At 24.6% G+C, this 13,730-nt stretch overlaps 1 protein-coding gene across 1 annotated transcript; it reads right to left on the bottom strand.

The window, feature by feature from the left end:
• Positions 1-518: 518 nt before the first annotated feature.
• Positions 519-3,752, bottom strand: LOC137833177 (uncharacterized). The gene is made up of 6 exons (XM_068641537.1): positions 3,446-3,752; positions 2,545-3,241; positions 2,319-2,426; positions 1,504-1,667; positions 1,247-1,424; positions 519-1,163 (listed from the first exon to the last, which is right to left on the bottom strand). Exons 2-6 carry the CDS (start codon positions 3,157-3,159, stop codon positions 996-998), a joined length of 1,233 nt encoding a protein of 410 aa, XP_068497638.1. The 5' UTR covers positions 3,160-3,241; positions 3,446-3,752; the 3' UTR covers positions 519-995.
• Positions 3,753-13,730: the final 9,978 nt, after the last annotated feature.

The following is a 13,730-nucleotide window of genomic DNA, read 5'->3' as shown; positions in this document are numbered from 1 at the left end:
ATGGTCAAACACTAACTACCTCTGTAAGCTGGGGATGTATATTGGATTTGGTTTCTATTATTAAAAGCAATTTGAGTTAACAATTTGAGTTGGGTAGCTTCTACAGCTATACCATTTTGGATTCAAATTGAGCAAGCTCTGTTGCCTTAACACTTGGTGGTTATGCTACCTAATTTTCAAAACATTATCATCCTAAACCTTTTACAAACCCTACTGCTTCAAATGCACTCTACCTATCCAATTCAATTTCTTCTTTATGCAAAACTACCAATCAATTCATTGATAATGTCATTAACTCTTTCTGGTGCTCATATACACAGTGCAAATACTCATGTTTTTCAATGACTGGAGTAAACATCATTTATATAAAAAAAACTTAATAAAAATACAAAAATTAAACAGCCTAATTTTTTTTCTCAACCGAACGACAAAGTAGTCAACATTTAACCCAAAGTTTATGACAAAAACATCAACAAATGGTTCACTTGGCCACATATCAGGGTTTCAAATCAACAATGGAAACACGCCCAAACACAAAATTATTGTCTCAAATGAACACATTACTAACAAAACCCACATGAACATCCAAACCAAAATTCGACCATGTGAAGATTTGAGCATAATTATTCAAATTTCCAAATCTCTTCTTTAAACTTTCATTTTGAAGTAACTTCTGAAGCTACAACTGCGACAAACATAACTTAAATAACTATGACGTCAAAAAGCCTGAACAACTGAAATTAAGTTAAATGAAAATCCCATGCAAAGAAGCATCTCTTGACTTTCATGAATCATACAGTATGCATGATCTTCCACCCAATCTATCTAATGAAAATCCTATGGCAAGTATGCTGCATATCCCGGGTTACTTCTTCTCCAACCATTACCCGGAAACTGTTCTCTTTTCTTCCCTTAATGCTATTGTTGGATTCAAACTGAAAATCTGGCGCATACTCATCAGAGCTGGCTAGTCTTTGAGATTTGCAAACACAAACTCAGAGCTTCAAGTTCAGATCAATGCCAAGTCTTCCTGCTTCACGTCCCCCATGATTTGTCCCACACATTTTATCTGTCATCTCTGAGTCCTCCACTTCTAAGAAGTTATAGAAAGGTCTACGATTTGGTTCACTTGATTCTGAATGTTGGCATGAGTCTATTTTATCCTTAAGAAGAGAAGCAACTATATTCAGCAAGCCAAACAAAAGAGTAAAGAATACTGGACATTCTAAAATAGCTTCCAACTTACTTCACTAACATGGCTAGGTAGCGCATTCCCCTTTGAAATAACACCTGAAAACAAATGCATGGGAGGTGAAGGAACTTCAGGAGTAACAAATGGTGGGAAATTTGCATGACCAGGCACTGTCATGTCAGAATTGAACCTTGTGTTACTAAGCTCCAAACTGTTACCCCATTTGACATCCCTGAGAAAGACAAGAGTTGGTAACACATGTTAAGCTAAGAATTTAGGCAAAAGCAGGGGATGACAAAAGTAGTTATTACTTATAGCACTCCATGGGGGAATTGAAACCACTTGCACCATGACTATCATTTATGGATGATTGATGATGTCTATTGTAATGAGAAAAACTTGGAAGAACATGGAAGTTTGATGGCGGAATCAGAGAGTTTTCCAAGGTTGAAGAATGAGATCTCTTCATGCCAACCTACAGAACATATTGGTTGTCAGCATAAAAGTGCAATAGACAAATCTTCACTTTGCAGCATTGTTACATGCATTCCCTGTAGAAAATTAAATTTCATTCATAATGACAGATCGGGACGTGTCCCATGAGGTCAAAAGGTATACAACTTCTTTATTTTTAATAGTTTATCATAAAAGTACTTATCTATGAATTGCTCTTGTAACAAAAAGAAACATGTTTATGTTAACCTAAATAGCTCATAAATAAGCTCCATGCCCACCAAATTAATGTCACCAGATATCTGCTTTCTAGATCTGTCAGAACTTATGTATTTTGCTTGATCAGCCATGCAAATAAAATTTTAGCAATTTGTCAAATCAAACTAAGAAAGCAATCAATCTAGGACTCTACCATTAACTATCAAATTCAATTTTTTATCAATTTTCACGTCTAATTACTGATTGAGGCCATCAAAAGTACTTTATAAACAACCAAAATATGTGATTTTAAATGTTGTTCACTCAAGTACAACGCCTAATCCACTGTGAGAGTAGAATAGACTGCATCCGTAAGCAAAAATAATGTAAAACTAATGCAAGCATAATGTGCTAGATAAAATACTATTATTTTGTTTATAATTTAATATAAATGTTGCTTACTAGAAAATATTACTTTTTGTTCTTCTGGTACTCTAGACATGTAATTGTAACACAAACTTTGGTTTGAAGGAAGCTCTGCTTGATTTTGAGGTCCGATTGTTGAGGTCCCACGGATATTTGTCTGCATAGAAATCATATGCATATGCAGTCAGAATTCACAGAGACACACACATAAAAAAACATATAAATAAGAATGATTTCGGCAGAGTCATGGACTGAAACTGAAAGTAATAATTTACCATAGAAGTAATAGGAGCAGAGTAGTGATTGTTTATGTGTTGAATTTTTGCATAAGGCCAGTCACCAGATAAATTCCTGGAAGGGGAACTGGCAGAATCATATCGATTTCCATCAATCGGTTCATTCATGTTCAAATTAGACTTACATGAATTAAGATTGGAGGGAAACAATTCTTTTTCAGGAGAAACAAGACCAGATCCACCATTTCTTTCTAGTGATCCACATTTACCGTACATAGATGTAGTGGGTGGGAGTGTACTCGGACCTAAATGATCAAATATTGGGGCAGAAGAAACATTAGTAGCCAAATTGCTTGGGAGAGAAGAAGAAGGTGGAGTAGTTTTTGTTGTAGTTGAAGGTTGCAATGGATGGAATTTTAAAGATGAAGAAGCACGAGACACAAAAGATGGAAATCCCTCTGAATCCCCCTTTTCAGTACTTATGTCTATGCCTCCTTGCTCTCTCAAGATCTTCTCAAGTTCAGCCACACCAGGTCCTCTTTTTGGCACTCTGGGACGTTTCTGCGGTTTCTTCAAACCAGAACTCCAGATGCTACTAACAACATTCACACCAGTCCCACATGCACAAGCACTATTGCAAGTATTGCTGCACATATTCAACTCCTATATGGATTATGCACTGTCTCTGTCTCTGTCTCTGTCTCCTCGTACTGCAATTTCAGCCATGCAAATGCATCTGATTTGATAATGCAAAATCCAAACCAATCAATATATTTAAACACGTTTGAGAGATATAGAGAATTCAAAAAAGATCCAAAATATCCATGCAAGGATCACAGAATATAATCCATAAGGGGCAAATAAAAAATATTCATTCAAGAACAGATAGCGAAATACATGGAAAGAAAATCTCGAGTATACAGGAAAATGTGGTTACTACCTTGGTGCAATAATTAAGAAGAGTGAACCTTGTCGTCGTCTTCAAAAGGAAAATCTTAGTATGGAGTGAGTAATATCTAAAGGTGTTCGCGGGATTTTCTCATACCCTTTTGAATGCCAAGAAAGAACAATTCAGAGAGTTTTTCAAAGCGAGGAAATCCATGCATTCATCACAATCTTTCTTCATTCTCGGTTTCCTCGCCCTTGTTTTTCTCCCTCACTCTGCTTTTGTCTTCTTAACAAGAAAGCTAAGCTTTAGGGAATTTTTCACTGAAATTTGTAGTACTGTTAAATGCGCGTAAAAATCCTTCCTCTCTATTTTCCTTAGCCACTTATTGCATGCAATTTATAGTTTTTTTATGGACCCCTCTTCAATATCATACACACTTCTTTCCTTCTTCGTCAATTAAACTTCTTCTTTTTTTTAAATTTTACTCACCCAATATTTTAATTATATGTTCGATATTACTATGATAATTGTTTAACATACTAATTACATCTTTAAAACACTAATCCTAAAAAAAATGTAAATATGCTATATAAATTCAATCAGCAGTTACATGCTTTTTTATTAAGTGAATATAATGTAATAAAAACAAATCCAAATTAAAAAGATCATGAAGTAATTTCAGATATTTAATGTACTTTATTCTCTCAAATTTTAGGTCATTTTTTTCTTTAAATTTAGATTTAACCTTTTCTGTTGTGTGATTTTAGAAAATCTTTATTTATCCTCTTCCAAACATTATTTCTTAAATATCAATTAAATGAATATTATAAAAAGAAAAGACACAGGGAGTTTGGTGATAAAACCGTAAAAGTAAAGTAAATTGTCAGGGAATTATTGTAGGATTTAAGGAAAGTATTTAAGGGCGTTTTATTACCAAAAGATACTTAAGTTTTATTACTAAATATTTTCTAGATACTAAGAAAATAATGTCAAAAATATGGAACTGATATATTATTAGATTTGGCTGATTGAAAAATATACAAAGTATAAATGATATTAACTGATCAGAAAGTTAATAGTTAAGATCTTAAAATCAATTTATATATTTTATATGTTCATATCTTTGGTTATAATTTCAGGTATGGATTTTCTTTTACGTTGATACTCAAATGAACTGTTATTATTACATTTTGTTTTATAAATTCTATGAGTTTTGTTTTAATTTTTGAAAAATCGAATAATTAAATAATTGAAGTTATGTGAAATATATCAAAAAAATATTACTAATATCTTTCTAGATCTGACTCATTAAAAAACATAATTTCAGTACAAATGTATAAATAATAATGATTTATATACTATGTATAAATTTTTTAACTAAAAAAATTACAATTATAATATTTCTTAGTATTTGAAACAAGTTCTCTTCCAAACATTGTTTTCTACCAAAATTAATTATTTTTCTGTGTCTACGAACTGTAGAGTTTTGTTTTATATAACTTTTAGTAAGTTTTCTTGCTCTTTTGTTGTTTTTTAAAAGTATTTTTAGTTGAAATATGAAATTTAAAGAATTTTATTTCAAAATTAATTTTTCTAGTATTAATTTAATTTTAAATATTTTTAAAATTTATAAATATATTTATTATTGAAAACAAAATATTGAATAAATAAATAAATATATATATATATTATTGATTATTAGTTTATTATTGAGATAATTTTATTACTTTACATGTACTTATATTTATAAGTTATAATATCATAATAATAATTATAATAGTAATAAAAATAATAAACTAATATGTATTCTTGTATTTGTTTGTATCATAATATCACTTTTTATTTAAATTTAATACACTATTAATAATTAATGTTTGAGTTTTTTGTTAATATGTATTATTATTCAATTGGATCATAAAATATTTTATTTTGTTTTTCCTTATTTTGACATTAAATTAAAGAATTCAAACATGTGACTCTGTAAAATATAAGTTTGACACTGGAATGATAGATGTGTACACTTTTATTACCCTCTGTTCTTTTAGTTATGTAATTAAATTACATGAAATACTCAAGAAATTATATTTTATATATTTTAATTAATATCTATTTAAATAAATAGTATTTATTTATTATATACAAAATTTCATACTAAATATCATTATTATTTTATCATCACATTATTATCCACTGGTTTACTTCTAATATCTTTAATTTTGAATTATTTTAGATTTAAAACTAATTTATAAAATTATTGGTTCTAATATCAGTATTAAACTAATTTATAAATATGTAAACTATTTCAATATTTATATATATATATATATATTAATTAAATTATTTGAATTTTAATCTAAAATATATAAACTATTAATTTATATTTATTTCCATCTAAATTATTTGAATTTATAATAGGTTACGTCTATTCATAAATTTATTGGCTTGTTTGTAGGTTTTCTTCCTTTTCTCTCTATATAAGGCAGAGAATGTATAAGATTTTAAGTTATTATTATTATTATGACTAGAATAATTTTATTTGACAGATTAAATTGTATTGATTTAAAAAAATATTTAATTATATTTTTAAAATTGTAGTCTTTATATTTAATATAAATAATACATTTTTAAAGATTAAATATTTAAAAATATTATTAATAATATAGTATATACACTAATATTTGTTTTTTCACAATATAACAATTTATTCAATTTTTTTAACTATATTTTTTTTGAGGTATTTTTTAGAAGAAATAAAAAATATAAATAAAAAATTTACTTTCAAATATTTTTGTTTTACTAATTTATTGGAGTGTAATAAAATACTTATAAAATCATCAAATAGTATCTTTGTCTACTGAAATTGGTTGGCTTAAGATATATTATTAAAATCATATTTAGGTAAAATACATACAATCTAATGAAAAATAAATTAAAAATAATAATTGGAATTCTCGAAACCTAAAAAATAAGAAAAATAAGAACCTAATTTAATTTTGAACAAGAGAATTTGATTCAAATTAAATCATAAACATGTATAATGATAAAATATTTATAAATTCAATAAGTGATATTGTTTTCTTATTTATCGGTACAATGCGTGATAAAATATTTATAAATCCATTGAATTCAAGCGTATTGATGAAATATTTATAAATCCAATAAGTGATAGATTTTATTTTCTTTATTTATTAGTATAACGTGTGCTAAAGTATTTAGAACTCCATTCAATTCAAGCTATTTATTGATGCAAGATATGAGTATTTACCAAAACTTATATCAAACTATACACAATTTAATAAAATTAAAAATTAAAAAACTGAAAATAAATGATTTTGTGTATATGACTTTTGAAAGGATAATTTATTTCTTTAATAAGGTAAAAATTTATTATTAAATATTTAATCCTAGAAATTTGTAATCAAATTTTTTATATAAAAAATAATTTAGCAATAAAATAATTTAAAATAACATTCTATATTTTTAAAGTTTAATTTATTAAGTATTTTGTAATAATAACTTAAGAATTTATTGTTATTATACTATTATGTATATCATACTATACAACATACATTCAGTATGTCTTTATATAGGACTTTAATAAATTAAAACTGTACTTCAGTGAGATGCATTATTATTTACTTTTTATCAAATACAATTATAAAAATTTACATATCTAAAAAAAATCATTAAATAAAAATCAATTTCAAAGACAAAAAATAATTAAGTTTTAGAAACTAAAAAAATATTGGTTTCTAATTTAGTTTTATTATTAATAAATAATTTATAAATTAGTATTTAATTAGCTAGAAGATTTTAAGTACTAATTATTTAGATTTTAAATTTTTAGTAAAAACCTTGGTAGTTAATTTGATACCAATTTAAAAACTATATATTTATACACTAATTTAGAAAAAAAATACAGTATCTAAAATGGTATCTAATTTAGTCAATATAGCAACTAATTATTTTTTGTCTCTAAAATTAATTTTTATTTAATAATTTTTTTATAGTGCATATATAAAAGAGTGAGCAAATTTAAATATAAACATCTTAAAACATAATATAAATAACATATACATATAGCCGTATATTTCTTTTTTATCAGCAGTATAGCTATCTCATTCACATAACAAATTATAAATGTAATTGAGTCACTCTCATTCTTCAACTATGACTTAGTAAAACATTACAATTCTTCTCACTTAATATGAAAGTGTTACATTATGTGTATAAATTGAGATATATTATGTAGGGATGTATAAGATGAAATGATTTAGTTTGATAAATGTTTTATACTTAAAATAAAAATATTATATTAACTTATGGTTGTGGTATTAAGCAGTTAAATTTATTGAAAAACATTATAATTTAAATTATATAAATTAAAATAATAAGTAATGAAAAGTTTTAAAAAAATTGACATTTTTTTTTATAATAGCTTAAGGAACCACCTAATATAGGAAGTTGATATTTATTTATAATCTTAGTGTTTCTAATGGATGAAATCTATATTAATATAAACCTTTTGAAAAATATTTTCTTATAAGTTCATATTTAAAATTCATAATGACTCGAATAATGATTCAAATATAATGTGTATCTAATATGAATTAAATATGTAAATTAATATATGAATTATTTATATTGAAAGATGTCGTGATGAATAAATTTGATATATTACTTTATATAATTTATTATTTTAATTATGTTGTACTTCTTGCATCTTAGTTTAACTGTGAATGTATTTGATTTGGAAATAAATGATTCTCTAAGTATGTATATAGCAATTCCAAATAGGACTAGGATTTTTTTATCTTCTTTATATGTTGGAAATAATATGTATAGTTTTTGGAAGTTACATATTTCCAAAAATATATATATATATATATATATATATATCATTAAAAAAAATCATAAAATAATTTAAAGAAAAAAAATAATTAGTTACTAATGATATTTTATAAACTAAAAACAATTTAATTTATAAATTAATTTATATTATTATTAAATAGTTTCTAAATTGATATATAATTAACTATTAAGGTTTTAACTATCAAACTACTGAAGGTTCGCTAATATCTTTCTAAATTTGTCTCAAGAAAATATTTTTTTTGAATGGTAAAGTATAAATAATAATAATAATTGATTATAAAATAATAGTTAAGATCTTAAAAATCTTATAATATATGATATAGGTGAATATAATTAATTATAATTTTAACTGTTGATATTTAAATCAAACGTTATTATTACTTTTTTTTTCTAAATTCTTTGATTATGGTTTTCTAAATTCTGTGATATTGGTTTTCCAAATTCAGAGTTGTGTTTTAATCTAGTTAACAAAATAATTCATTTAAGTGGAAAAATATATTTAAAAACATTATTGGTATCTCTCTAGAATGGTTCTTTAAGAAATATATCTTCAGAACAAAATATATAAATAATAATAATTGGTATTTTTGTATTTTTTTTTCTTTTCTTTTTTTCTTTTGTTTAATAATATTTTTTTTTCATATGATGGTAAATGATTGTTGTTACTTTAGGTGTCAGCCTAGCTGAGATCTTAAGTGACATAGTGATACCTAACATGAAAGCTTTTATTTTAAAAAAAAAAATAATTGATTCAAGTGATGTAATAGTTAAAATCCTAGCAATCACTTTATATAATTTATATGAGGATATATTTATTATAATTTCAAGTATCAATATTTAAATCAATTTATTGACATTTTTTCTAGATTATTTTAGTTTCATTTTTATTTAATAGATTTCACGTAATCAGATAATAAAAGTTATGTGAAAAAAAATATATTTTACTTATATCATTCTAGATTTGACTCATGAAAACTATATCTAAAGCAAAATATAAATAAAAAACAATGATGGAAAAATTAATAATGAAAGATCTTAACTATCACTCTATATAATTAGAATAAATATTTTAAACAATAATATATTTAGATGTCATTATTTCAGAGTGTTTTTAAAAAAGTTATTATGAAAAATATTATTTTAGGAGTTGCTATAATTTTTATTAATTTTAGAAAATAAAATAAAAATATTTTTTTATATGTTGGAGATCTCATGTTCACTAAAAATAAAGACATTTCATATTATATAAGTGAGTACAAACCTCACCTATGAATTGATTTTGTAAGATTGAATTATTTTTAAAGTTCACCTCTTAATATGATATTAAAATGAAATTTATCATAACGAAAGTTTGTTAGATTGATTAGATCATTCGTTATTGGATTATCCATTATATAGTCATACGCACGAGTTGGCACAAGTTGACAACTTCGACATGAGGAGATGTATATTGAAAATCTCACATATCAATTATAGATAAGAACATTTCATAATATATAGATTGGTACAATCTCACCTTACAAACTGATGTTACAAGATTAAATTATATTGGTTCATTTCTTGATACTACAAGTTAAAATTAATATATATACAAATAAAGAAATATTTTAAAAAAAAATTATACCTAAAAGTTTCTACAAAGGTTAACTTATATGCATTTTTTTTTTCCAATTCTAATTTAAATGGGCTAAACCACATATTAACCTAATATTGTGTACTAATAATTTAAATTTCTTCTTTATTTTTTCTTTTATTCAAATATATTTCTTGATTTAAATTTAACAACTGGTTAAAAAATTTCTTTATCAACTACTTCGGACCAAACTCTTTCTTATCTTTGTGTATATTTGATTTTTTACCTATTTATTTTTTTAATCCATCATTTGTTATTTTTCATCTCTCATTCGTGGTCAGGGGCTAGGTTATAATTCATTAACTTCATTAAGAAAGTTGTGTAATCTTCGATCTCGTAGCCTTAAAATCTTGCATCTTTAAAGTAATAACAGTTGTACATACCACACAAAGTAACACATTTATGTCACAAAACCATCTTTAAATAAACTTAACAGTGATGCATTTTTCTATTTAAGACAAAAACTTATAAAAAAATACATTCTAAGAATGATACATATGTAGGTAATTTCAGAATTTTTGCAAGAAAAAAATTTGATATGGATGCAATCTTTACTCATTATTTAAATATCATTATCGTTTTATAGTACATTACTAGAAAATCATTAAATAGAGACTAATTTTAGAGATAAAAAATTATTAATTTATATAGTGATTAAATTAGATATTATTTTAAAGACTAAAAAAATTATTGGTGTATAAATAAATTTCTATTATTGATAAATAGTTTTTAAATTGGTATCTAATTAGCTACCTAAGTTTTAACAACCAATTATTTAGATTCTAATGTGCGTATCTAATTATATATAAATTTATAAATTATTTATCAATAATAGAAACTAATTTAGATATCAATAATTTTTTTATTCTCTAAAATAGTATATAATTTTGTCAATATAACAACTAATTGTTTTTTATCTCTAAAATTATTTTTTATTGAATAATTTTCTTGTAGTGATAATTAATAATTCTTATTTATTTGTAAAACAAACAGCTACAAGCTCAATTCAAATTATGAATGAAATTCTCTTTGAACAAAATATTAAAATGGTATCCTTTGATAACCCAAATTAAGTTTGTGGTCTAAAGCTAATGTGTAAGTTAGGGAATTGTCATTTTCGTTATCTCCTCATGTATGTGTAACACATGTGATAATAAAATGGAAGAGTCAAATGAAGGTTAAATAAGAAAATGAGTACTAAAGATACTTCGTTTTGGTATCAATGATATTTTTTTTTATGTTTTAAGTTTGTTTCAACAACCTTTTTTTTATAGCATTGAGAGAGTAGAATCCAAACAAATAAGAATATTTATATCTTAGTTTATTTTACTAAATTTTGTAGTTTTCTAAAATGCAAATAAATTTAAATTTTCATTGAAATATATAAATAAATAAATAAAAATCCTTTTCTGACTTGTTTATCGTAACATCCCCCATTTAATTAGAATACAAAAATATATCTAAGGTGTAACGTATTAATTACATCGATTTGTAATTAATAAATTATAATTAAATTTTTATTTTGTTTTTACTGATTTAATAATTCATCGTATAAATTATAGATTTTCTAAAATAAAACATAACGCATTAATTACTTTTTAAACATTTTACATATCTTTATTTTTATATATAATTATTTTACAGAAGTTTTATCTTGTAAATTAATAAATTGTTAGGAAGCATTAGCTTATGAATTGATTTGATAGTAATGTTTGATGTGTAAGTTTGGTGGTAGGTTTGTATGTATCTTTTTAAAAAATTAGAATATTTATTTTTATTTATTTATTTTTTATTGATAAAAAAACATAATGTCCAATTAATTAACATAAATGTCAGTAGATAATAAGAATGATAAAAATAATATTTATTAAAAAATGAAAAATAATTTTTATCATTTTTAAAATAATATTTAATTTAATTAATATAATAATTAATTATTTTTTATTTTTAAAATTAGTTTTTATTTAATAATTTTCTTATAATATTTCACTCTATCTTCAATTAATTTATAATGAAAAATAATAACATTGCTCTTGTGACAATCTACCACCTAATGTTATGAGACGTAGTAAAAAAAGGATTGTTGGGATAAGTGTTTCACTTGTCTCAAAAGGATAAAAGTGTTTTTGGTGTGACATCTTGCACATAAGAAAGAGCAGCTTTGCGTGTTGACTTCTAAAACGACCACAATTTGTGTACTTGGTACTGCATCTGCCATGCCAGAGCCGACAGAGCCGACATCACTTTTGCAGAGGAATCAAGGTTTCGTTGCAGTTGATACTTTGTTTCTGCTACAAGAGATATAAAAATATACACAACAAATATAAAAAACATATATAACATAAAGGACCGTGAAGAAATGGATACTTAAAACATTTTCTTTTGAAATATATCAGTATAAAATAAAATTATTTTAAGTTATAGTTTTTGTTACAAGGGTCGGAGATGAGAAATTTACACAAATAATTGTCAATGGTTTAAGTCTTCGACTAGGATTATTCATATCAAGGTATTTGTAAAACGGAATCTAGATGAAATTCTAATGGTGATATTCCTTCAAGTGATTCAATTTTCGGGAAACGAGAATTCTTACTGCGATATATATTGACCATATCCTATGTAAAAGATAGTTCTCTCATTGTTGTTAAGATAAGTGTATAAAAGATAGTTTTCATTGTTGTTGTTCTCTCTTATATATATTGATCATATCCTATGTAACTTAATAAGATTCTTTCTTTATTGAGTCATTAAAAGTGATTAAGTCTAATGAATAAAAGATGACACACATTTTCAATTAAAGATAGGATTCTGATTACATTTTTTAATATATATTTATAAAAATAATAACGTGTTTATATAAATGGACTAAATATTTAACCCAATTTAATTAATTTTATTATTAATTTTTTGTATATATATTATATTTAATTTATTATCTTAACATCAGACTAAGTGACCAACCTTTGACCTTCAATCGGTGTATGCCACCAAACTTACGTAACAGTTTTCTTCCGCACATTAGATCAATCCTATTGGATGCAAGACTTTGTACACAATTCTTTGTAATCCTTTGTGAAAAATTCTTTGGACACAATTTTCCATTTGCCTTTTTTTGCAAGACTTGGAAACTAAGTTGGTGCTTTATGACATATACATTTGTGTATGTTAATGACTAAATATCCTCTTCACTCATTTTTTATATGTATTATTATAATCAAAACTTAGAATAATCAAAACTTAGTTGTTGATGTTATGTTCGTATTATATTTATATCAGATGTTGATTTAAAAAGTTATATTTTTTTTCAAAATTATTATTATTTTGTTGTTAAAAATTTAGGATGTTACACTTGTAATCTTCTTTCTTGTACTTTTTTTCTATCCATGTCACCTTGACTATATTAACCAGCTTTACATGGTGTGGACTATCCTAATTTAACTTCAATTCGACACGAAATTTATCAATATTAAGTTTGGATTTGAATTGAATAAATGTTTTTCACAGGAATACAAATTTATTTAAATAACTTTTTTTTAAAATTATTTAAAAAATGGTCATGGGTCGACCCTAATCCGTTGATTTTTGTTGACATTTTAATTATATTAAAAAAATTATGTCAACTTTTTATTCCGGTAAGTTTTTCTTGCCTCAACCCTCGTTAGTCTTGGGCAAAGCTCGGCTGAAGCAAAATGAAATGTTTAATGATAAGAATTGCAGAAGAATCGTTGGGTATTAATCTTCTTATCTTGGGTTCTTTATTTTATCTGAACTTCTCGTAACAAAAAGAAATTTAGATTGGCCATTAATGTTATTCCTACAAACAGTTAAAAA

Source organism: Phaseolus vulgaris, chromosome 6, assembly GCF_000499845.2.
Source record: "Phaseolus vulgaris cultivar G19833 chromosome 6, P. vulgaris v2.0, whole genome shotgun sequence".
Taxonomy (NCBI): Eukaryota; Viridiplantae; Streptophyta; class Magnoliopsida; order Fabales; family Fabaceae; genus Phaseolus; species Phaseolus vulgaris.
The sequence above is the reverse complement of the archived record's forward strand: the minus strand, read 5'-3'. Positions and strand labels throughout refer to the sequence as shown.

Bases quoted from the DNA above. Each gene is read 5' to 3' on its own strand.
- LOC137833177 (XM_068641537.1), bottom strand. From the start codon at position 3,159: ATGTGCAGCAATACTTGCAATAGTGCTTGTGCATGTGGGACTGGTGTG. The intron at 2,427-2,544 runs GTAAATTATTAC...ATTTCTATGCAG, and splicing joins CTGCTCCTATTACTTCTATG to ACAAATATCCGTGGGACCTC. The intron at 1,164-1,246 runs GTAAGTTGGAAG...TCTCTTCTTAAG, and splicing joins TACCTAGCCATGTTAGTGAA to GATAAAATAGACTCATGCCA.